We start from the raw sequence: 24843 nt of genomic DNA, 5'->3' as shown, positions 1-24843 counted from the left end.
AATCAAGTAAGTTACTTGTTTAGTGTGTTAGTCAACAACATCAGAATACATAGTACTTTAAAGCATGACAAAAGATTATTAAAACAATTATTCACATTCAAAACCATTATTATTATTATTACTATTATTGTGCTTTTCCCCCCACAAGGGCTGCAAGACCAGCAAACAAATTTAGGCTATTCAGCATGTAAACAGCAATAAAATGATTAATAATGATAATAAAACTAGATTCCCTCATTCTAGAATCAATACAACAGTAGGCTAAACTATGGTAGACTATGTCCGTAGCCTAGGGCAGCTTGTCTACTTATCCACCCACATAATACCGGATGAACTTGACAGAATGAACGGGAAACGCTCGCATGTTTAACCTTGTATTCCCCCCATCTACGTTTATCCAGCGCTGCCGACTTTGAATATTACTTCATCACTGCACTTATTTCTTCACAATACGGAAATACGACGTAGCGTCATGTGAGGATACGAAACGGCTGAAATCACCGAGGACAGTCAGGACGTTCAGTATTGATGTCCGTTACAGATGTAAACATGTCGGAACCGAGAGTAAAGCGAATAAAAACTTGCCTCCCTCTCTGTAAAACACATGTATGCAGTGCTGGGAGTCAGGTCGGACAAAACTTCCCGACTGTTGTGGAGGAAAGTCTGTGTGGAGTTTCCACTTTACTTATGGAGGTCTCGTACAGACTGGAAGCGCTGGTAAGAAGAACTCTAGTCTACTGTAAACATGATGCGCAATGACAGTTATATTACACCCCAAACCATCAACGTAGCAGTAGGATATTGCAGAATAAAACTGCATTAATGTACTGCATTGTTTTATAAAGTTTTATATTTGTAAGTTATATGCCATTACTTAACTGCGTTTTATGTAAAAGTTTAGCATGTCAAGTTGCTACCCCCACCCTGAGCTAATCAATGTCGCCCTAATATAAAACACTGGATTATATATAGCCTAACTGTTTAACTTTATTAAAATGTCATTGGGTAAATGACAAATAGGATGTCTTATATTCTTTTAAAAAAAAAAACGAATCTTTTAAAATATTACTTTTCATGTGCCAATAAGTTCTTAGAATATTTTTTTTCAAGTTCTGAAAAAAAACGTTTAGTCTATATTTTCGATAAAATATTATTCCATGACACAAAATAAAAACACTTTGCTTGGTACAATCATGAATACCAAATCTCATCAGTCATGAGGGTCTAATGACAATAAAATGGCATCTTATCACATGAGAGCAAAATTGTTTACACTACACCTTTTTATTTGGCATATCTTTTTTTTCATAACTGCTTTTTAAGTACATAATAATACCAATAATAAAGTTATTCTTTTGTAAAAATTCAGTGTATCCCAGCATTCCTAAATCTTTTACGGCATGTCAACAGATCTTTAATAAATCAATAGTATATCTATAAATGTATTCATTTTCCACAATGACATTTATTTTATTGGTTTGAAAAAAAAAAAAAGAAAGTATATATCAGCAACAATTGACTGACTATTTGACCCATTTTCTTCACTTACTTACAGGAAACACTTAGAGGAAACTGTGGTTGGCATATTTTCCGGTTTCGTTCTTACTCAGATCTGTCTTCCTTTCTGTTTTAGGCCAAAATCTTTGAGCAGAGTGATTTGTCTTTACCCAGAGTGGCTGCATATTTTCATCAGGAATCAGTGAAAGAACTGGAACGGGCAGAGGCAATGCTGCAGTACCTGTCCCAGCGGGGAGGGAAATTCTGCGGCAAGAACATTCAGGTATAACTCGCCCACCTAACCTGTGAACCAGAGGACCAGAACAAGGCTCGTATTGTTTTTTGAAAGAAATAACACCTAGTTATGGAACAAAAATATGTTTTAAAAACATAGACTTTTGCTAATGATCTCATTAAAGGTTCACCCAAAAATAAAAAAATGTACCCCATGATTTACTCATCCTCAAGCCATATGAAAAAGTAAGGCCTTATTAACCCCCTAGAGCCGTGTGGAGTATTTTTATAATTGATGGATGCACTTTTTTGGGCTTCAAATTTTGGCCTCCCATTCACTGCTATTATAAAACTTGGAAGAGCCAGGACATTTTTTGATATTACTCCGATTGTATTTGTCTGAATGAAGAAAGTCATATACACCTAGGATGACTTGAGGGTGAGTGAATCATGGAGTAATTTTAATTTTTTGGGGGGTGAACTATCCCTAAGTTATGAGCAGTGTTGGGAGTAATGCATAACTAAAAAGCTTTTTCCTTGAAAAAGAAAGGGATTACTCTTATTTTTTCTGATGTAATTGCATTAAATACTGTATAGAACAATTCTGTGTAATCTTCTCCCGGTTTTTCTTTTATGCCAAAAATCTTTAGGATATTAAGTAGAGATCATGTTCTATGAAGATATTTAGCAAATTTCCTACTGTAAATATATATTTTTTTAAATATTATTATTAGTAATATGCATTGCTCAGGACTTCTTTTGGACAACTTTAAAAGCGATTTTCTTAATATTTCCATTTTTTTTGCACCCTTAGATACCAGATTTTCAAATAGTTGTATCTCGGCCAAATGTTCAATTGGTTGAGGTTTATATGGGATTTAGAAAGTAATTAATAATAAGTAATGCAATGCTTTTTAGACAGAGTAATTAGTAGCTTAATTACACAGTTGAAGATGTAATAAACTAGTAATTAATTACTGTTTTTTTTTTATGAACACTATTTCTGAATGCTCAAAACGTTCCGTTTTTTAAATGTTTTTAAAAATTCTTAGTTATGGGAATGTTGAGAAAACATGATTCCATTTTATCATTCTGCAACCATTTTGGGAATGTTACTTTTAAATCTTCTCTGAACATTCTGAAGCAAGTAGTTTAAAAACCATAAGCCTATTTCTTTTCAAAAAACCTGAAGATATCCTTTTACTCCTGTTTGTATGGGGCAACAACTCTTAAGAGAGGGGTGGAGGGCAGAGAAAAAGAGAGCGATGGGGGTAAACCGGCGGGGGGTTTTGCAGAGATCTCCCCTTTAATGCCTGTTAGGGTATACGTTTCCCCTGAGTTCCGGAAAATTGGGGAGATTAATGTGATGGCGGAAGGACAGTGCATTAATTGTAGTTCCAGATGGATTCCATGGCGCTCGCAATGCTGTCACTTTACACTGCGTCCTCTCCTGTTTTCACTTCTTTCTATTTTTTTTTTTACTATCCACTCTTCCCTGATTTTATGACTCGTGTAAAATTGATCCGGACTGGGACTGGTGAGGGTCCATCAGCAGCGATTTTGAACACCTTGTTATCCGCTCCTCCGTGCTTTCTTGGTCATGGTTGTGCACACTTGGAAACAATTGTGTGCTGTCTTTGTTAATTGTAGCTCAATTAAAAATTGACTGATATGAGGATTGATCCATTTAGATTTAGAGCTTTTGAGTTGTTTATCAAAGCTCTTGAAACTATTTAAAGTTACTTAAAGTACTTAAATGAACGCTATTTTATTCAAAAATACATTAAAATGATGCATCGCTTTGATCAAAAGTGCAGTAAAACAGTAATGTTGTAAGAAATATTATTACAATTTAAAATAACTGTTTTCTATTTGAATATATTTTATAATGCAATTTATTCCTGTGTTGCATCACATGATCCTTTAGAAATCTTTCTAATATGATGATTTGCTGCTCAATAAACATTTATTTTTCTTACCAATGTTGAAAATGTCACTCGTTGGTTCAAATAACACAAATAAAGGTCTGGATCTAAACTCAAGCGGTGAAGGTTTAATGATAACAAACTCAAAATACACTAGATACAAAAACACTGAACACTGAACCGAACAGCCAAACTAATAATGACGAGATCACACAATGAACAGAAGAAACACATGGCTTTAATACACAGAAACTAATAAACATCAGGTTCCAACGATAATCAAACAATGAGTAACCAAGGAAACCAACTGAAAACAGGAAACTGAACTAAACTAATGAACACAACTTAGCGACTTCTCAGACCCCTTGAGCGAATTTTTTTTTTTTAAAAAGCGACTAGCAACAAATCTAGCGACTTTTTGGACAAACATCAGTTACTTTACAAATGTCGCCAGTACTGTCCTGCGAGTGCGAGGTCTTGCTTCCCCCCTTCCATCACACCTCTCTCTATGTCTACCCTGACAAAAAGATATAGGAAATGAGAACGTCTTTATTGGACAGTTATATTATATTATTTAAAAAAAAACAGTATGTGGGCATGGATTAGGAGAGAAAACACATTAGGCAGGCAGAACGCAAGACGTCATCTAGCGACATTTAGCAACTTTTTTGGGCAGGCTTTAGCTACTTTTCTTGGTAAATTGTTGGCAACACTGGAACACCCACCAAAACATATAAAATGCAGATCTCTCGTAACAGAAAACAATTGTGCTGCTTAATAGTTCTGTGGAAACCGTTATACTTTTTTTTCAGAATTATTTGATGAATAGAAAGTTCAAAAGAACAGCATTTATTTAACGCATAAAACTTTTGTAACATCAAAATGTCTTTACTCTTTGCTGAATAAAAATATTAGCGTTTACACAAAACCGTTTTCAACTAAAAACTTTTTATGCATGTTGGCCGTTTATGTACACAACAGCTACAGTGTGTTTAGTCGTTTCCACAGATCAGGGGCGGTGCTAGACCCTTTTTAGGGGGGCTTAAGCCCCCCTTAACTTCTGCCCCAGCCCCCCTAAAAAATGTGTGATTAACCTTTAAAGCATATAAAACTGGCGGGAGGCTTCGGCTTCGTCCCGTCTTTTAATCAGCGTGTTCTTCAATCCGCAGCGGCGCCGGGCAGAGCGCACGTCAGAAGCAGAGGTGTGTGCGTTCATCTGAGCGTCATTGGTCTGTCATCGCTCGTCAATGTCAAAATATTCGAGAAAACCAATCAAATCAGAGTAGGCGGGCTTTATGTTCACACAGAATCTGCTGAGGCTAAACGCGAATTTTAGCAGCAGGACTCGACGTCAAGTGAGAGAAATGTAAGATAAGACTCTGCTTCTTTAAGTCAGAAATGTTAAACAACACTTTAGCCTACACTTTTGTCTAATTTCGCCAATTTGAATTGAAAATAGGCCAATGTGATTCATAATGTAATTAACAAACACGAAATATTAACAAAACCGTTTTCTTCAGATTAGGCATAAGATTAATAATGAATGTGTACATGTTGGAAATTAATATTATTCCATTTGTAGCCTTCAGTAAATAAATAAAAAAGCTCAGCTATTTCAGCCTGTATTGGGCATAAGATTTTTCATTTTCCGTCGGTCTTAGTACACGATGTAACTACAGAAGAGTTAAGCTTAAAATAGGAAATATATTGAAACTCTTTGGTCATTTTTTAGCAAGATGCTAACGGTCTAATCAGATTCAATGATCTATGCTAAGCTATGCTAAAAGTGCTACCGCCAGATCCGGAGATCGGCTGAATGGATTCGAAAACAGTAAAACTCAACTGTTTAACTCTAGGGAAGTTGGAAAATTAACCTATTTTCAAAAATAGTAGCGTGTTCCTTTAACTTTTTTTTTCTTATCATGCACACATTTATTTGCCATTGGCCCAAATGTGCTTTGCAGTGATGCAAACATGATGAATACCAAACCAATTGGTCAGACTCAAAATGTAGTCAACATCACATGTAACTTCAGTGGCACTCAAGGCTTTGCTGTATTGGCCTTGTCCCAAATGGTACACTTGACATAGACCTGCATTCTCACATGTGTCTGTAAAGTCCACAAGCCTGTAGGGTGCGTTCACACTTGGCAAGTTTGGTTCAATTGAAACTAACCCTGGTGTGATTGCTCTGTTAGTGTGGTTCATCTGAATAATTCTGAACGCTGCCATCTGAACCCTGGTGCGCACCAAACAAGCGGAGCCTCCTTTTCAGCATTCTCGGTCCACTTCCAAACTAACTCTGGTGCAGTTTGACTGAAGTATGAAAAAAACAAGGATCAAAGACATTTAAAGGAACCAAAAACAGAATGTGAGGTCACAAGATGCAACCCTAAAAACGACAGAATGCTCAAGAATATCTGTTTTTGGTCATCATAGTAGAAGGCGTCACAGGCGTGAGAACTGCGTCTCCTCGCAGCAGATCTTGGTTTGTGTAGGGATTCCTGCCACTGTTTTGACTCCTTTATTTGATAAGCTCTTCATGAGTTCTCAGCTACACATCTCATACATATCACATTTAGCCCAGCACACAGAATTGTTTTAGATGTTCGTTAAGTTCCGTCGCAAAATATAATTAAAAAAAAAATTTTTCTTTAGGTTCGGTCTTAAAAGTGACAGTGTGAACACTAAGTAAACCAGGACAAAATGTATTTTCTTTTTTGGTCCGGACCAAAATAACCAAGTGAACCGAGTGTGAACACACCCTTAGATTTCAGAAATACTGACCAATCAGCATCCAGGACCGAAAATGATATTTGGTTACACTTTTTTTTTTTAAATGATGTAGTTACATTGTACTTTGTGTACATTGTCTCAAATAAGTACTGAGTAATATTAAATAACTACATATACTACAACTACAATAACTCTTATGGATGTGATGGGTTTCAACTTAAAACGTCTCAGTTACGTATATGTAACCCTCGTTCCCTGAAGGAGGGAACGGAGGCGTTACGTCAAACGTGACCAACTGAAAGGGAACATTAGGTTGATGACTAATTGTATGTTTGTGCGCAGAGGCCAGTCACTGAAAACGTGTGCGCCGTCCTTCCCGCCCTGGAGATCATGCTTAGCCAATGGAAAGAGGAGATGAGCGTCATGGTGGAGCTGAATCAACTGGCTCGCGAGTACGGAGATCCACACACCGCCAGCGTAATCAAAAGTCAGTTCATGGAGCCCATCGTCCCAAAGGTCAAGCTCGTAGGTGACCTCTTGACCAGCGCTCGCACAGTGGGCTGCACCAGTGACAACGCAAGTGGCTTCGGCGAGTACCTCATCGACCAGCTACAGGAGACGCTGACTTCTGCCTAGACTTCCTAGGCAACATGTGTATATGGCACTTAAACAGATGAATGAATGGATAGACTGAGACAGATTACGTAAAGGGAAAATAAAAGAGCAAGGGTGCAAGTTTTGTATGTAACAAGTAGCCACTCCAATTGTAGATATTACTTAAGATTAGATAATACATACTCACTATTGAGTTGTTGCTTATTAGCATGCATATTACCAGAATATTGGCTGTTTATTATTACTTATAAAGCACATATTAATGCCTTATTCTGCACGACTATATTCTACATCCCTTAACCCTACCCCACACCTAAACATTACAACAACTTCCTTGCTTATTATCAATAAGCAGTGATAAGGAGTTGATTGAGGGAAAACTTCTATAGTTAATAGTGAATATGTGTGGTGTTACCATTATTTTAGTTATCATTCCTGCAGGTATACTTCAGGAATAAGAAGTTTAAATAAGAGTTTCAACTTTTGGATCACACTTTAGATTAGGGTATAATTCTCACTATTAACTAACTATTAACTTCAACCTTTGCCTCAATAGACTCCTAATACTGTTTAATAGTTAGTACGTAGGGATGTAGAATATGGTCAAGCGTTAACATGCTAATAAGCAACTAGTTAATGGAGAGAATTGGACCATAAACTAAAGTGTTATGAATTTTTTTTTTTCTTCAGACCATACATTTAGATGCATTTATATATGGAACACTGCATTGGTCTGTTTATCTTCTTGTGTGAGAGATTTATTTGTTGTTGTTTTGCCTTCGTTTGTGTAACTTAAAAATAAACACATGCAGTACTTTATATTTGCATATATGTATTTGAATTGTGACCATTATTTCAAATGAAAATGTTATTTTAAGTTTTGACTTTTCCATATTATCCTGCAGTGGTTTTAATAAACAATGTACACATTTCATATGCCGTTGAATATTGTTTCTTTAAAAGGTACACGGAAAATAAATATTTTTCGGTACAATATGATTTTTAGTCACAGTTGTCAGGCTGCCGGAATTATTATTGTACACTTTTTAACATACCATCTCACTTAACAAATTCCAGTAGCCTATATTCAGGCAGCAAGTACTAACACAAGACAGATAACACAGCATATTTGGGACTTTTGAAACGGAATTGAAGATTTTAACTCTCATCTGGCTCTTTAACGCCCCCTAGTGTAGGACTGTTGTACGTCTAGCAGCTTTTGTATGCAACGCTACATAAAATGTGCCACATCATAAAGAGATCATTAACTAAAATACCTTTACCGAGTAGAAGTTTTCTGTGGTAAATAAATAGTTAATTGATTAATTAAAACAATATTTGTAACCTGTTAGTTTGTGAGTGTGTTTAAAAGAGACGTAGGCTTATGTTTAATAAAACAGTGCTCCATTGTTTCATTAAACAAAAGAATACAAACTAAACATTATTTAGTGTGTTTTCAATTTTGAACAAACAGTTATGAGCATCCTAACATTAATAAAAGTCCGAACTATTATTAACGTGGATGCTATATAAGAAGGATAGGCTATAAGATTAAAATTATTTTATTTGATATTGTAATATTTATTATTCATGTTTGTTTGACATTTTCAATGAATGACCGAATGAATGAAGCATTTTACATAGGCGAGTGTTTTATTATGGAGCAGTAGGAAGACAATATTTACGCATGGAGCACTTTTTTTCTGTTACATTAGCAGCTACTGATATCCCTGTTGATTGTCGTCTTATCAAATACAGTAGTAGGCTACACAGTTATATACGTATTAATCATAAACAAATGATAGTGGAAAGATCCCCTTAGAAAATATAAAAGGAGTCCTCGAATTTTTCCTGGGAATTATCGTAATTAGCCTACTTGTTGGAAGAAAAAAAAGAGTTGAAAAACTGATATTTGTGATTTGATGACAATCAAACAAATGATATTTCAGTCCAATATAGCTACACGCGACAAAAGCACTAAGAACAACTTATATCATTATTTATAAATGAATTTGTCATTTTAACATTGTTTATGGCACCGTCATTAGCTGCAGTGCTAGGCCGTCAAAATCACGCCCTCTTTCTCAGCGCCCATGTTCATTGGTCAAAATGTCATCTGCAGGACACGCCCCCTGACCGGTTGGGCTGTATAAACAGGCCGTGATCTCTCACCAGCAACAAGTACCTGAAGGGTACAAGCAAAGAAACCTTTTGAGGGCTCGCGGTTTTTAAACGGTTGTCTTCAGCAATACGTTGTTTCAGGATCTGAAGGAATTTGTTTTAATATTCCTTAAAAGTCCTTAAAAACTTTACTACTTGGGAAACATTCAAGTAGCTATAAGCCTATCCGTTTTTTCCCTTAATACATAAAGATGGAGTTGTCGGATATGTCCTTCCCAATCTCATCAGCTGATGATTTCTACGACGACCCTTGCTTCAATACCAACGACATGCACTTCTTTGAAGACCTGGACCCCAGGCTCGTTCACGTGAGCCTGCTCAAGCCCGACGAGCATCACCACATCGAGGACGAGCACGTGAGGGCACCCAGTGGGCACCATCAGGCCGGCAGGTGCCTGCTGTGGGCATGCAAAGCCTGCAAGAGAAAAACAACCAATGCTGACCGCCGCAAAGCCGCCACCATGAGGGAGAGGAGACGACTGAGCAAAGTCAACGATGCTTTCGAGACCCTCAAGAGATGCACGTCCACCAACCCGAACCAGAGGCTGCCCAAAGTGGAGATTCTGAGAAACGCCATTAGTTACATAGAGTCTCTGCAGGCGCTGCTTAGGGGTCAAGAGGACAACTACTACCCTGTTCTGGAGCATTACAGTGGGGACTCGGATGCCTCCAGCCCGAGATCCAACTGCTCTGATGGCATGGTGAGAAGTTCATTTGATACACTCTCAAGAAAAATGTGCAAGAATTGAACCTTTATGGGTAACAGCTTGTCACTGCGGCAGTACTCTTAAAGGACATCTTTGTACCTTTTTTTGTTTTTGTTTTTACACCTAAAATGTTCATAGTACCTTACTATAGTAGCCTACCATACCTTAAGGTGCACGTTTCTACTCCAAGGTGTATGCACCTTTTTAAGGGCGAAAAAGGTACAAATATGTCCTTTTAAGGCCACTGGCCCGGTGACAAGCTGTTGTACCCCTAAATGTAAAATTTTTGTGCATATATATATATATTTGTTACACTTTATTTTGCGATGTCATTGTTACAGTGTAATTATAGCATGATTTAAGTACTGAGTAATATAAATGAACTACATGTAATTACTATAGGATTAGGGTTTGTTTGAGGGTTAGTTGCATGTAATTATGCATCCTTTACTGTTATTAAGTACTAGGCTATGTAACAAGGACACTGTAAAATAAATTGTTACCTTATATTTATATATAGATGACGTTAGTGGTTTTATAATAATTATATAATATTTAATTGTATTGGTCAATATTTATATGTCTATTCATTAATTAATGGTGTATTCTTTACTTTGGCTTTTACACTCTCAAAAATGCTGGGTTCTTTCAACGGTCAAACTTAACCGTTGGGTTTAAAATGTAAAATTTTATTAGAAAAATGTAAACCAACGGTCGGGTTTGTCCATGTTTAACCAACCGTTGAACGGACCCAGCATTTTTAGAGTGTAGCCTACCATGTTTTTATTTTATTAGAATTTGGCAACACTTGAACATATGAATTATAAAGAACTATAATTAAATGATTTGTTTATTATTGTCTTCATAGTAAGTAATTTTCTTTTCGTGTTTTCTAGATGGATTTCATGGGCCCTACATGTCAGTCGAGAAGACGGAGCGGTTATGACAGCTCTTACTTCAACGACACGCCAAATGGTAAGCTTGGAAAACTGCCCAGAAATAAATACATAAATATCGACTAATTAATTAATATCATTAAAAATGAAACAAATGATTTCAAGTTTTAATCTCATATCAGTTGAAGTTCAAATCTCTTGTTTATTTTGTTTTACAGCGGACGCACGGAATAATAAAAACTCTGTGGTGTCGAGTTTGGATTGTCTGTCCAGCATCGTGGAGCGGATTTCCACAGAGACCCCCGCGTGTCCCGTGCTGTCAGTACCGGAGGGGCAAGAAGGGAGCCCGTGTTCTCCGCAGGAGGGGTCTGTCCTGAGTGAGAGCGGGGCCCCTGCACAGTCCCCGACCAACTGCCCTCAAAAGCAGGCGCAGGATCCCATCTATCAAGTGCTTTAAAGATCTGCGACATTTCAAAACGAATTGAATGAGACAATCTGAATCAAGAAACATTCAGCATCCGATCTTAACGACAAAAGAAAGACTATTTCGATCCACTGTTGGAAACTAGGAACGAATTTTCTTTCTTTCTTTCTTTCTTTCTTTCTTTCTTTCTTTCTTTCGATCCACTGCTGAAAAATAGGAACGAATTTTCTTTCTTTTTCTTTCTTTCTTTCTTTCTTTCTTTCCTTCTTTCGATCCACTGCTGGAAACTAGGAACGATCTTTCTTTCTTTCTTTTTTATGCTGTGGAAAATCTAATTCCTTTATGAAAATGGCTCGGCAAATCAGCAAGTGAGTTTCTTAACTACGCTTATTTATATTATTGTATCCATGTGAAAATGTGACCATATTTTCCCCCCTTTGTGAATATATTTTCTGTCACCATCACCTTTTATTTCCTAATTATTTACGAGGGAATCGTAATCCAGATACGGATAGTAGGACCACTTTTGTATATGTGTAAATAAGATCTGTTTTGTTAAAGTGACGAAAACGAACAAACATATTGTATTTAATGATGCCTGTTTGAAACACTAGCTTGTTGTGTCTTGTGTTAAACTTTATATTTATACTTCTTAAACGAGTGAATGTCGGATTAATAAAAAATATAACTATTTATACTCAAATATTTGATGGGATTTTGTGATTTATTCCATGAATAAAATGACGCTTCAAACAGCTTTAGCGAGACAAGGAAAAAAGACGAACGTGAATTGGTTTCCGGTTGAGCTCTTTAAGAAAAAGAAGAATAAAAAGGTTACCACAATAAAGACAAATTATGCATATAAAATACAATTAAAAAAATGTTTAGCCTACATTTTCTCCATGCAGTTCCAGAGAACCCTGAAACTTTGGAATGTTTAGGAATGTTTTTCTCAAATCTTCTCCAATTTTTTTGGCTCTAGTTTAGTGGACTATAGAAATCAAATTAAACAAAATAGACGTATAAAGCTAGAATTATTTACCCGGCTCGAAGACTTTTGTCGGAATAACCCGTAAAAAGTTTTCGTTTCACATCGAGTTTCGATAACGTATTCAGAAACAGTTAATTTCGTTCAACTAATGGCTATACATTTAAATAAGAATATGCAAGTCTGATGTTTAAACAATGATCTAGCATAGGCTACCGATGTTAAATGTTTGATCATGTTAATGAAAACTAGGCCTATAAAAAAAAGATTTTTTTTTTTTTTTAATAACGGATATTTTAACATTTCAGGTATAACCATCCTTTCATATTTGTTTTTTTCTCGCATAAGGAAAAAAAATAGGGCTAACGGTTGACAGACATATTATAGCAACAGCACCATCTTGTGTAGCCTATTGAACTAGTCCCATGCATAATGCACACGTTATATTTTTGTATTTCTCATTTTGTGCATTATCATACGTGTCACACTGTAAAACTTGTAGCAATAAGTCATTTCATTATCCTACTTTGTCATCAAAGTTATTTAACCCCTTTCAACTTCAGAATTTAAGGCAGCAAACTGGCTTATTGACAGGCTCTGTTACTGTCGATTACCACAGAATAATTAGACTCGTAGGACTTACCTCAGCTTGTAGGCTAAAATCAAACTAAAACGTACTAATGTAAGACTGTACTACAGTGGGACTAGTGTCGAAGGCGGATGAACTTCTGGACACGCAGGACAGGTTATTATTCTTGAGGGTGGATAGGCCGCTGTTATCCCTCCGCCTGTCAAGTTACAGGCTATGGTTACAGGCGTGACAGGAGTTGAAAATTGAGGATTTGCACAGATAAGGTAAGAATCTCACGAGTTTAATCACTTATTATGTTTAAATACGAGACGGTGTGACATTATTTAGAAACCGTGTATTTTAATGTTCATCCTTGTTGAAGAAAACGCGCGAATTTCGAGCGACAGAATTTTCTTCCGCACCTGGTTTCTGCACTCGTGGGATTAGAAAGAAATGGTCTTGGCTGACAACATCCAAAAAACAACGATTTTATTGGTGTTTCAATAAGAACAAGTACTAAGGCTTTAAGTCACACTTTATTTACATGACATATAAAGGAACTAAATAACAGTCCAAGACGATGAAGTGTGGGTTGATCAACAACAACAACTATGGAGGCCTGTGCAGCCAGTCAGCACAGAGAGAGGGTGTATCTTGTCCATCATCATTGTGGTGGTCTTGGCCTGCACGACGACGCACTTACTTTCTGCGACGAGCGCCGGCGCCCTTCTTGCTGCTGCAATGCCAAAGCAGTCAAAACACAACATGTGAGCAAAATCATGTTTTGGTTTAACACTCGACCGACCGACGAAAACACAGAAATTTAAATGAATGAATTTACATTCCACACCACAGCATGCACATACCAGGCTTCACTTCGGCCTACTGTCACAGTATCATAATGATGTTTTTTGGCAGCACCAATCAAAAATGAATTCAACAAAACTAATTTATGTGTCGGACAACTACTCAAATAACTTGTGAAAATGAAAATAGCCACATAAACTGTTACATTAGTTTTGTTTGGCTGCTCATCAGTCCTGGAGCAAGGTGTAAATCCATACTGTCCTTTTTTTCTTGGTTAGAGTTTCCATTTATTTCCATGTGTTATTAACATTTAAATGATCAATTCTATTGCAAATATATATTATTAATATTTTTTCTTTTTTGTTATTTTTATTATTATAATTTATATTATATCTTTACATTTATTTCTCTCGTTTCCCTCTGCCTTGCCCCTTAGACCTCCATTGTAAGGTAATGATAATAATAAGTATTTAATTTATTATATTTTTCATATGAAATTACCCCCAAAAAGTTATAATTTATTAAATAATTAAGACATTTTTACAATAAGAAGTAATAATGTTGTCTGTGACATTAAGGATGTTACTCTATATTTTATGGATGGTTTACATGCAAAAGAAGTTGAACTTTATAGACGATAGAGAAACATATTTTCAGTTTCTGCATATTGATAAGGATTTGAGCAATCCCTAAAATGTATTACAAATGTCTCTTTGTATACAAATTTGTACTGTTCTCAAAGTGAGTGCAGTGTTCTTGCTTGTTAAGGGGCTGTTTGCACGACACCGTTTTTAACTAAAAACGGAAAACTTGTTATGCATTTAGCCGTTCAGCATAGTTTTTCTTTACAAAGTGACCTTGCCAACTACTGGCCTGGCATTAATAAATAAAGCATTTTTAATAATTTTCGCAGATTAGTGTGAACAGCGATCTTGTGAAAACCGCAAACTTGTCAATTTTTAGTACATTGTTGTCGTGTACCCTAAGTTCACTTCGTTTTCACCATCACAGAAGATCTGGCAATGCACTGAAGCAGTCACACACAGGCCATGCACAGCAGGGGGCGCTATAATATTCAAGAAACCTGCAACTTACAATTTGCCGAGCTCCTCCACTCTCTTGCGCAGTGTAGTAATCTGTAGAAGATCAGAGATTTATCAGTGAAATCAAAATGAGCCTCTGCTGATGACAATGAGATAAATGTTTCGCTGTTTGTTGTCTCACCTCATACTTCTGTTTCTTCAACCTCTCTGTGTGCTCAAATTTCTCAGATTCCAGGGTCTTTATCCACTCAAACAGCTCCTGTGCTTTGTCTCTGAAATACAGGACACAAGACTTAAGTAAGCAAGACCCGCTCTGACAGTTTACACGGCCTTGCTTTAACAGTTTGGAGTTGAACTCACTTCAGTTTGTCCTCGCTGAGATGGTCGACGTTGAGTGGCTTGCGTCGGTCAGCCAGGATCTTTTTCTTCTTCTCTCTCTCTGTCTGTTTTTTGCCACCTTTCTTGGCGTCAGCCTGAAGGACAAACACAGCCCAGGGTTTCAGTCATAGTTGTTTTAATTCATTCTCCTCAGTTCATTTGAACTGTTTTGAATAGAGCTGACCTTCTGCAGGTAGCTGCTGTAGTTGGTGCCCATATTGGACAGAGCTGACTTCTTCTTGGCATCTTCCTCTGCTCTCTTCTTAGCATCTGCCTCCTCTTTCCTCAGCCTCTCCTCCTGTGGGAACCATCAGGACACTCTGTCAGTTAGTGGTCGACCGATATTGTTTTTGTTTTTTTTATGGCCGGTGCTGCTATTTCAGACCTGTAGATTTTTTGCTTTGTTCCGAAACAGGAACTTAATTTGTTACGATGTTGCATTATAGGGCCTAGGGCTGGGCGATATGGCCTAAAAAAAAAAATCCCAGATTTTTCCCCCCTCCTACTTAAAAAATCTCCAGATAACAAAGAAATTGAAACAAGTTTTAACTTTTATATTGTTTATGTAAAATATTTGCGGCTTGGTAGCACATACCTGGGGACCAAAACTTTCAGCATGTGAATAAACCCGACTATTCCACAGTATAGATGGGCGCAATATACATATCAAAGGTTTATGAATTGATATTCAGATAAAATTATTTTTTATTAACAACAGTAGCTAATGTTCAAAAAAGCATAGGGAAAATGTAAATATTCTGCTCTTACTAAATATAGGTTAACATTGTTCTTTTATAGTCTCACACTGAACTGACCAACAGCTTCAGTGGTTATTAAAGGAATAAATAAAAAAATTGACGATTTCTTCCACAATACAATACCCCTTTAAACTTTTAGTTTTACAAATCAAAACATAACAAATTAAAATTAGATAATATTTTGAGCTTTGAAGTGCTGGAAAAAGTGTGAAGCACTTGAAAACCCTTAAAGTGCTTGAATTTCAATTTCAAAATGTTGTACTAACCCTGAGATGAATAATGACAACAACATTGAATCCACGTGGTGTTACTTCAGTAAATCATGGTGAATGTTGGTAATTTGTGACTGAAACCCCTGATCTTCTCTCATGTTGTTTCCGCATTAGCTGTGTTTGATCTGATATCTGTGGTTTATAACAGAATTCTGCGTCGAACGCTTCCACTAGATCTCGCAGTAGCGATGTTATTAATACTGTGGTGAATTCAAACTCTATCTAACTGGATCTCCCAGCGCTGTGTAGTAACGGTGTCACGAGATTGGCCCGTGTGTGAGCTGAGCTCCCGCTGCGCTGTCTATTATTGCTCCGAGCTGAGAAACGTCCGTGCAGCTCAAACGAGTAATGTTAGTGCGGTTCCGTTCAGACTTAAAACACACTTTGCAGCGGGGTATTGTTTGTTCTGTGACTGACGCCGAAAACCCGAACCAATTACGAATGACACTGTATGTTGTAAGATGACACTGTCCGTGTTGTTTGTGTATCTCTGGCAAACGCGCGGGGGGCGGGCTGAGGCCATTCAGAACTACGGGAGGCCAGAGGGGCGCGTCGGCGGATGTTAAAAAGAAAACCGATTTTCATTCAAACAAATCGACGTAAACTACACATTCGAGTTAATCGATAAAATCGATTTATCGCCCAGCCCTAATAGGGCCTTATTTTAACGATCTGAGCACACTGTCTGAAGCGCAGGTGCACTGCGTGTCCACTTTTGCTAGTTTAACGACAGAAAAAAACGGTTAGTGCGCCAGGCGCACGGTCCAAAAGGGTTGTCCCTAGTCTCTTAATGAGTCATGGCTGTGTTTTGGGCATAGCATGCAATAAACAAATCAGAGTCTCATTTCCCATTCCCTTTAAAAGCCAGTTGTGCTCGCACGATGGCGGATTCGCTATTCACATGGCGGAATTTGCAAGCGGAAAGACTGAACGTTTCGCCAGAGAGGATTCCTTTTATTTTTAATATATCAAATTTTTTTACACACCTTCTTTTCAGTCCAGCACACCCATGGGCGAACAGATGGGCGCACGTGCATTTGCTATTTAAATGTGGCGCTGGACGTGAAAATGATAACTGTGTTTGGCTGAAACTAGCAAAAAACACTAGTGTCGCTTCTGGTGCCGCATCACAAGGCAACATCTCAATTCGTACCAAAATGTGTTTTTTTTTGTGTTTTGTTTTTTACATAATAATTACTAAATTAGGTAGGGTACAAAGTCGGTACTGAAATTTTTTAAATGTGACGATACCAGCATTTCTGTAGTACCGGTAGGGCTGTAACGATTTGACCAAAAATAAAAACCTCGATTAATTGAACATTTCACCTCGATTACGATTAATGAACGATTATTTTGCTTTTTTTTTTTTTTTGCCTCGTAAGGTTCAGTAATTTCCTGATAAGGTTTTTACTGTAAATATTTTCTACTATTAAAGGTGGATTTTTTTTTCTAATGAAAAGGTGCATTTCTTTGTGATTTTAAAACACTTGAAGGAAACGGTTCACTTTCAGCAGTTATTGTCTATGGAGCAGATTTCTGCTTGTACATCAGATAAATACATATAAATAAATAAATATGTGTTAATTATACATTAACACAGTAGGCCTACATTACATTTATCTGAATGCATTAATGAGAGAGTTATTGTGTGTGAATTACTCATTACCGTCTCTATTCATTATGAAGCTGTGGTTTGTACTTCAAAGGTATTAAAATATATGCTATAACGGTTGAGTTTCTAAGCGACTTTAGTGACTTTACTTTAGTCACAGGACAGTGTTGACACTGCGTTTCTGCGCTGCTTTGCGCGCGATCTTCACGTGATGTGCGAGCTTCTGTCTGAGTGTTCGTTTGTCACAATATATCAGGCATTAGTTCAACATAATACACATCTGATGGTCTAAACTCGCTTTAATGTTCAAACTGGCAGGGCTTAAAACATACAAATGACAAAGCTTTGTGAGGACACAGTCGAGGACGGGCACGCGTTTAAATGTTGAAACTGACACGCCTTTAAACGCATTTACTAGACAAACTTTGTGAGCACGAAGGTGAAAGCGATCTGGCTTCGGGGCTTGCGCGCGCCGTGTGTGTGTGTGTGTGTCGGCGGCAGCGCGTATAGGCTATAAGAACGGTGATTAACTGACCTGTATATAAACTGTGTAAAACATGCAGTTACTATAGTGATTCCGGGCATCTATAAACACAGATAACTGCTCCTGCATCTCTGTGTGCCTGAAAACTGCACTTGATGTGAATGACGGGGCGGAGTCACGTAAAAACCGAAATAACCGTCATGGGAAAAATACGTCGGTTAGAGGTTCTGAATGTCGGTTTCGGTTATTTTTCGATTAATCGTACAGCCCTATGTACCGGTAGTACCTACCGACTCCCGAGTATATTTGGTCGGTTTGGTTTAACTTGAAGAAATTGACAGAAATATATTAGACTACTTTTGTACAGTTAATAATAGGCTACTACTACTAATAATAATAATAATAATAATTATGCCTAGATTGTTGCCTATTTTTTACTTGATCTTTTTTAAACAACGTTTACTTATAAACAGCATACAGCCTTTAAATGTTTATGTATTATTTACTTATAATGATTATCATCATAAATAAAAACTCTTCAATAAAAATTGAATTAATAAAAAATAAAAAAGTTAAATAAAAAATAAAAAAAACATTTTGCTGTGGTACCGAAATTGGTACAGAGAACCGTAATTGTTTACGTATTGGTACCGACTAGTGGAATTTTGGTATCGTGACATCCCAAAAATTAGGAATAAATAATAACAATTTTTTAGATAGATTGCTACAGCTTGATTCTGTAATCCTTTTATAGTATTTTTCACAAATAAAGAAATTGTTTAAAATATGAATAAAAAGGAATGGAAGTAAACACTGTAATCAGAAGTGCACGCAGTAATCTGGAAAGTCTGTGTATACTGAGAATCATATTTTTTTCATTTAAAGACAAGGTTAAATTTGCATACTGTACACAGTTAATATATGGCATGAAAATAATCAGCATGGTCTCATTGTTAATAGGTATAGATATGTCACATTTACAGGTACAAAACATAACTACTTTTTGGTAGGTTTGGATAAATGCTGAAATGTACAACATGAACATATTGACAACATTTAAACATTAACATTATTACGTACTTACAGCTAAAAAAAAAGTCAAAAATGTACAAATCTTTTAAGTGATAAAGATATTTGCGTAATTTTCATTTTACCATTTTATATATAAATTTGAGATCCTGTATGTCCTGTCCGCATCCACTTTACACAGACAGATTGTTATGCAGAAACTATACATGTACATGATTCACATTTCATCTGGATTCACCAAAGTTCGCAAGATTAATGAAATGTTTATATTTAAAGATTTGTTTAAGTGATATAAATGTTTATTTGCTTAATGCTGGCGATAGCTAAGAAAGTTATTATTTAGTATTAGTTCGTTAAAACCATTTTGAGTGTTGCCGATAAAAAAAAATTCCATCCCGTTATAAATTGGCCGTGGCGACATATCGGTCGAGCACTAATTTCCATGCTTTTGCTAGAAGATGGACACTAGAGGTCAGTGATACACACCTCGCGTCTCGCCTGCCGCTCCTTATCCTTTTCAGTTCGAATCCTCAGCTGCTCTGCTCTCTCAGATCTGCGCTTCTCCTGTTTGAAGACACACACGTTCACGTTCATGTTCAATGATTTCTTAACCGTTTTACTTCTCGAGTGATGTTCACTCACAATTCTGTCCTTGAGGGCGATGAGTTCCTCCTCCTCCTTCTTCCTGTGCTCGAAGTGAGCATCGATGAGGCATTGCAGCTCAAGTGTATCCTTGTTCTGACGTTTCTTCTGAATGTCCTGCATTCAGACACACAAGAAACAATGTGGTTATCTCACTAACAAATACGTGGCCATTTTAAAGAGAGACAAAGATAAACGAAATCTTACATCAAAGTCCACTTTCTCACCATCTGGGATCTTGGGTGCATTTGGCCTGGAGTCAAATAAATACTATTAGCATTATATCTTAAATTAAAATCTTTTTGATTAATGTGCAAAGATAGTTTCTAATACTTACTTGTACTTTGGCTTCTCTTCTGGTTGAGGGTGAAGAGGAGACAAGTATATGGATTATTGGGAAATCCGCTTAACAATACAGTTAATGGTACACAGCAATGTTCAAATGTTGGAAAATTAAATTATTAATAAAGTTATTAAATATCTACATTGATTTTAGAACAAACATCCAAGCACAGCCATAATTCTCAGAAACTCTGTGACTTGTTACAATCCCAATTGAAGAAATGTAAATATTATTATAGATTTAAATAATTTAGTAAAAACAAAAGTGATTTTAAACTATTCTTTTTTTAAAATATTAATTTATTAAAACATTTAAAGCTAAATGTGTCCAATTTCAAAAATGTTCTACAAAAGTATAAAGCAAATCATACAGTTATTATTTTCTTTAATAATATTTTTTATCGTTAATAATTTTTTTTCTTCCTTGAAGAGGCTTCTTCTTCTGAAACAGCAGCTGCACCTTGAAATAAGTTGGTCAGTTTTCGGTACATGCCATGCAGTGCAAACTCAAACAGCGTGTTACGACACGGATGTTATCAATTAATATTCTTTCAATTCATAGCCTAGTCTGTGAATAGGTTATTGCCCAGAATTATACAAAATATGGTTTTGAAAATATTCTGAGGACTGTAGCCAATCATTGCAGTTTTTGCAGTCTTGCTCCAATATGCCACCCTTGAGAAGGGACAGCATTATAGATGTTGTCCACTAGGAGGAGACTCCAGACAACTGTAACATGGGACACAGCAGTCCCTTCAAAGCGATAAAGCGGGATACATCTGTAATCTACATACCTCCATCTTCAATGACAGAAAGCAATAAACAAGAACAGAAAACAAGAACAGATTAGATATTATTCGGAACTATAATACCACGAGGGGACCGAATCCGCCAACATTAAAAATAACTTTTTTTAAATATAAATACCTTCCTTGTTTATGTATTATTGTGTTCATTTTTACATGTTTATATTATTTTACATTAATCGATTTACACATTTAGTTATTTATAAAACATTTTGTCTGTATGGTAATGAGGGGGCGTGTTTTCCACTCCACATTGTACAATATATACTACAGATTTAGTGCAAAGATACGTAACATATGATTTACCTTATTGTGTATTAATATGAGTCAAATATAATGTAAAAATAATAACTCGGAGATGGATAATGCACACTGTTTAAGATAAATATAGGCATATAAATATGAAGAAGTTGTTACTAACAGATGATTGTTGCATCCATGCAATACATATTTTAGAAATGATTGTATTCCCATTGCAGCAGTATCGCGCATTGCACAGTTATTACATATATCCCGTTGTGATTGCCTACCGTTTATAGGGAGAAATGGTGAACGGATACATTACATTGTTTACATTTTTTTTTTAAATGCTCTGGCAATAACAAGAAGACGTTGAAAAATTGTACTCACCCTCGAAATGCTCGCTGTAAAAAACAAAATAAAAAACAGAAGCCTGATTATGCCCTTTTAGTGCACTTACAAATACAGTTCAGTACGCACAGAAACACGTTTTAAAGTTAAGTTGGACTAAAAAAATGACAAACGTTATGATACTTACACCTCTTCTGTGTCTGACATGGTGATAATGGACTTTGAGACTAAAAGAAAATGAGGGAATGAAGCACAAATCAGAACCTCAAGTGAAGACTGCAATGAGTCTAGTAATGAACGCTATCAAAATCAAAGTCTCTTTATATTGAGAGAATATATAGTGATTCATAAACCTGTCAAACCTTTTGCCAAATGAAATAACCGATACTATCACTGAGGACTCGGAATGTAGGATGCAAATACTCATGATTATCAAGTTACGTTGATAGTATTCTAAAATAGTTATATGGCAACAATTACATTTTTGTTTATAGTAGTCTGCTATATTTTTCAGAAGATGCGTGAAGTCATTTTAGCTCAGCATTGACCACATTTTATTATTAGCTGACCTGTGACCTGGCTGACATTTGATCAAGCATAAATGACCATACTTATACTTTTCCACTTTGCCCGGTAGATTATTGGCCTAGTCAAGACTGTAAAAGTCATTGAAAAGATCAATAGTAAGGCACTTTCCTTTGGAACATCTTCTTGAATAGACAAAACAAGTAGTAAACAAACGCATATCTTTACAAAAATATAGTGTTATTTGCGTATGTTTTAGATGCTTTGTGTTGTTTTTCAATTTCAGAACTAATATTTATTTATATGTATTGCAGGATTGTATATAGAATCAACACAAAAAACTACAAAATCTGAAATAATTACAGGGTTTGATCAATCAGTTGTTAACTTCTGAATAATAATGGATATGAGCAATACATAAAAGCATCTCAGGGCAAAAAGAATTTAGACAAGACAGCTGCACTTCATAGGCCCAAACATTGTTCAGGATCCAGTTTCCAAGTTCCATCTCAAGTTTTTTTTTTCTCTTCTATATTTGGACATAGACTATTAAGATCATATAGATTAGATCATGTCATTCAGAAAACTTAAAATAAATGTTATTTTAAATACATTTAAAAAATCATTTTAAAGCTGTCCAGCTTTATTTTATATATACAATTTAGAACTAAGAATCCATAAATTATCTTTTAACTAAATACATTAGGTTTTATGAACTCCGCGAGTTTGTGTAAACCCTAAAGAGTTTACATGCTAATTATCACAAATTGTCTTGACAATTGTAAAACATGTCTTACAACTACACACAATCTTTCATGGTTTCGCAATTTCCTCACCCTCTCCTCATGCCCTCCTTCACCCTTACCTCAGAAAAGCTGAAAGAAGTGAGCTCCCTGCTGGCGGAGACTGGCTGTAAAGTTCAGCAAACATTCATTTCTGTTATAGTGACACATGATCTGTGTTAATCTCCCATTGGTGGAGATTCCATAGTGGGAAGGGTTAAAAAGGGAAGGTCCAGAACTTGGCCCAGACACTGAATAAGGAGATGAATGAGGGTTGAAGGAAATGTAACAGAGGTGTAAGTTTGGAGGAGTGTGTCCAAACACTGTTGCTATATTTGCTGTGGTACTACGCAAGCACAATTAACACAACGGCTGAACGTGAGTTTGATGAGCTTATCTTTTGGTGTTATTTTCAACATAATAGATGTGGGGTGTGCCCCAGGGCTCGCTCCCCAGTCCACATATGTTGTGTTTTGAACACCTTCCCTTTTTTTCACTGTAAATGCATGAAGGTCACTAATATGCCAGTACATGTCTGTGTATTATTTTAAATTGCATTCAACAATTAGGTGAAAATTAGTATCTCAAAGCTTTATTCTCTGTTGGGATTCCAACATTACTTAATTTGTAAATATATTAACACAAGAACAGGAAATACAATTAATAAACACTCATTAAAGTTAATAAATAAATAGAATATTTCAATTAAGGCTGTCAAAATTACATTATTTTTCAAAAATAAAATTTGTTTGTTTAACGCATCAAAAATATTTAATGCAATTATGCAGCATCCATTTTTTTCTGCCATCCTTTGGCTGCACTACAGTATATGATCATGCTATCATTCATTCAAGTGTTTTTAAACAATTAAAGTGTGATAAAACACACACACACACACACAAGTTTGTTTTTGTGAAATGTGAGGACATTCCATAGACGTAATGGTTTTTATACCGTACAAACCATATTTTCTATCCCCTTACACTGCCCCTGCCCCTAAACCTACCCATCACACACACACACACACACACACACACACACACACACACACACACACACACACACACACACACACACACACAAACAAACACACACACACACACACACACACACACACTGCCCCTGCCCCTAAATCTACCTATCACAGGAGACTGTGCAGTTCACTTTCTGTGAAAAAAAACCTTGTTCTGTGTGATTTATAAGGATTTTGAAAAGTGAGGACATGGGGAACGTCCTCATATTTCACCCTCTTTTTGTAATATCTATGTCATACCCATGTCATTATACACATTTGTGTCCTGATATTTCACAAAAACATGCCCACACACACACACACACACACACACACACACACACACGTCTGGTTCACTGGTTCAACTGTATATTCTATCCCCTTATACTAACCCTACCCCAAAACCTACCCATCACACAAAACTTTCCTCATTTTTATGTATTAAAAAAAACTAATTCTATATGATTTATAAGCTTGTTTCTTCATTGTAAACTCAATTTAGGTCCCCATGTTGACATGAGTCCCCACCGTTCACTTCAATTAAAAGTTATATTTTTTTAAAGGGTTAGTTCACCCAAAAATGAAAATTCTGTCATTAATTACTTACCCTCATGTCATTCGACACCCGTAAGACCTCCGTTCATCTTCGGAACAGAAATTAAGATATTTTAGTTGAAATCTGATGGCTCTGAAAGGCCTCCATTGACACAATGGCACTTTACACTCTCAAGACCCTTAAAAGGTACTAAAGACGTCGTTACAAAGTCCATCTCACTACAGTGGTTCTAAAATAACTTTATGAATCGGCGAGAATAGTTTTTGTGCACAAAAAAACCCCTAAATAACGACTTATATAGTGATGACGATTTCAAAACACTGCATCATGAAGCTTCGAAGCGTTATGAATCAGTGAGTCAAATGAGTGGTTTGGATTGCCAAATTTCAGCAGTTTGGCGGTTTGACATGCGATCGAATCATGATTCGAC

General features: G+C 36.3%; 3 protein-coding genes across 3 annotated transcripts; 2 read left to right on the top strand and 1 right to left on the bottom strand.

The window, feature by feature from the left end:
* Window positions 1–317: 317 nt before the first annotated feature.
* LOC307122292 (ferritin, middle subunit) lies at window positions 318–7939 on the top strand. Its single transcript, XM_079810340.1, has 3 exons — window positions 318–717; window positions 1634–1780; window positions 6735–7939. Exons 1-3 carry the CDS (start codon window positions 529–531, stop codon window positions 7026–7028), a joined length of 630 nt encoding a protein of 209 aa, XP_079666466.1. The 5' UTR covers window positions 318–528; the 3' UTR covers window positions 7029–7939.
* Window positions 7939–11915, top strand: myod1 (myogenic differentiation 1). Its single transcript, XM_079810339.1, has 3 exons — window positions 7939–9889; window positions 10792–10870; window positions 11010–11915. The coding sequence occupies exons 1-3, from the start codon at window positions 9380–9382 to the stop codon at window positions 11246–11248; spliced, it is 828 nt and encodes a 275-aa protein (XP_079666465.1). The 5' UTR covers window positions 7939–9379; the 3' UTR covers window positions 11249–11915.
* tnnt3a (troponin T type 3a (skeletal, fast)) lies at window positions 11539–23051 on the bottom strand (the record flags this gene model as incomplete). The annotated part of the gene is given in 14 exon segments (XM_079808798.1): window positions 11539–13510; window positions 14677–14717; window positions 14806–14896; window positions 14985–15097; window positions 15187–15300; window positions 19644–19721; window positions 19800–19916; window positions 20007–20052; window positions 20137–20155; window positions 21578–21591; window positions 21712–21765; window positions 22929–22994; window positions 22996–23024; window positions 23028–23051. Coding segments are annotated over 14 exon segments (843 nt in total). The 3' UTR covers window positions 11539–13473.
* Between the last annotated feature and the right edge of the window lie 1792 nt (window positions 23052–24843).

The sequence above is a fragment of the Gobio gobio genome (assembly GCF_949357685.1).
Source record: "Gobio gobio genome assembly, chromosome: 25".
Classification (NCBI taxonomy): domain Eukaryota; kingdom Metazoa; phylum Chordata; class Actinopteri; order Cypriniformes; family Gobionidae; genus Gobio; species Gobio gobio.
Note: the sequence above shows the minus strand (reverse complement) of the source record. Positions and strands in the feature narration are given on the sequence as shown.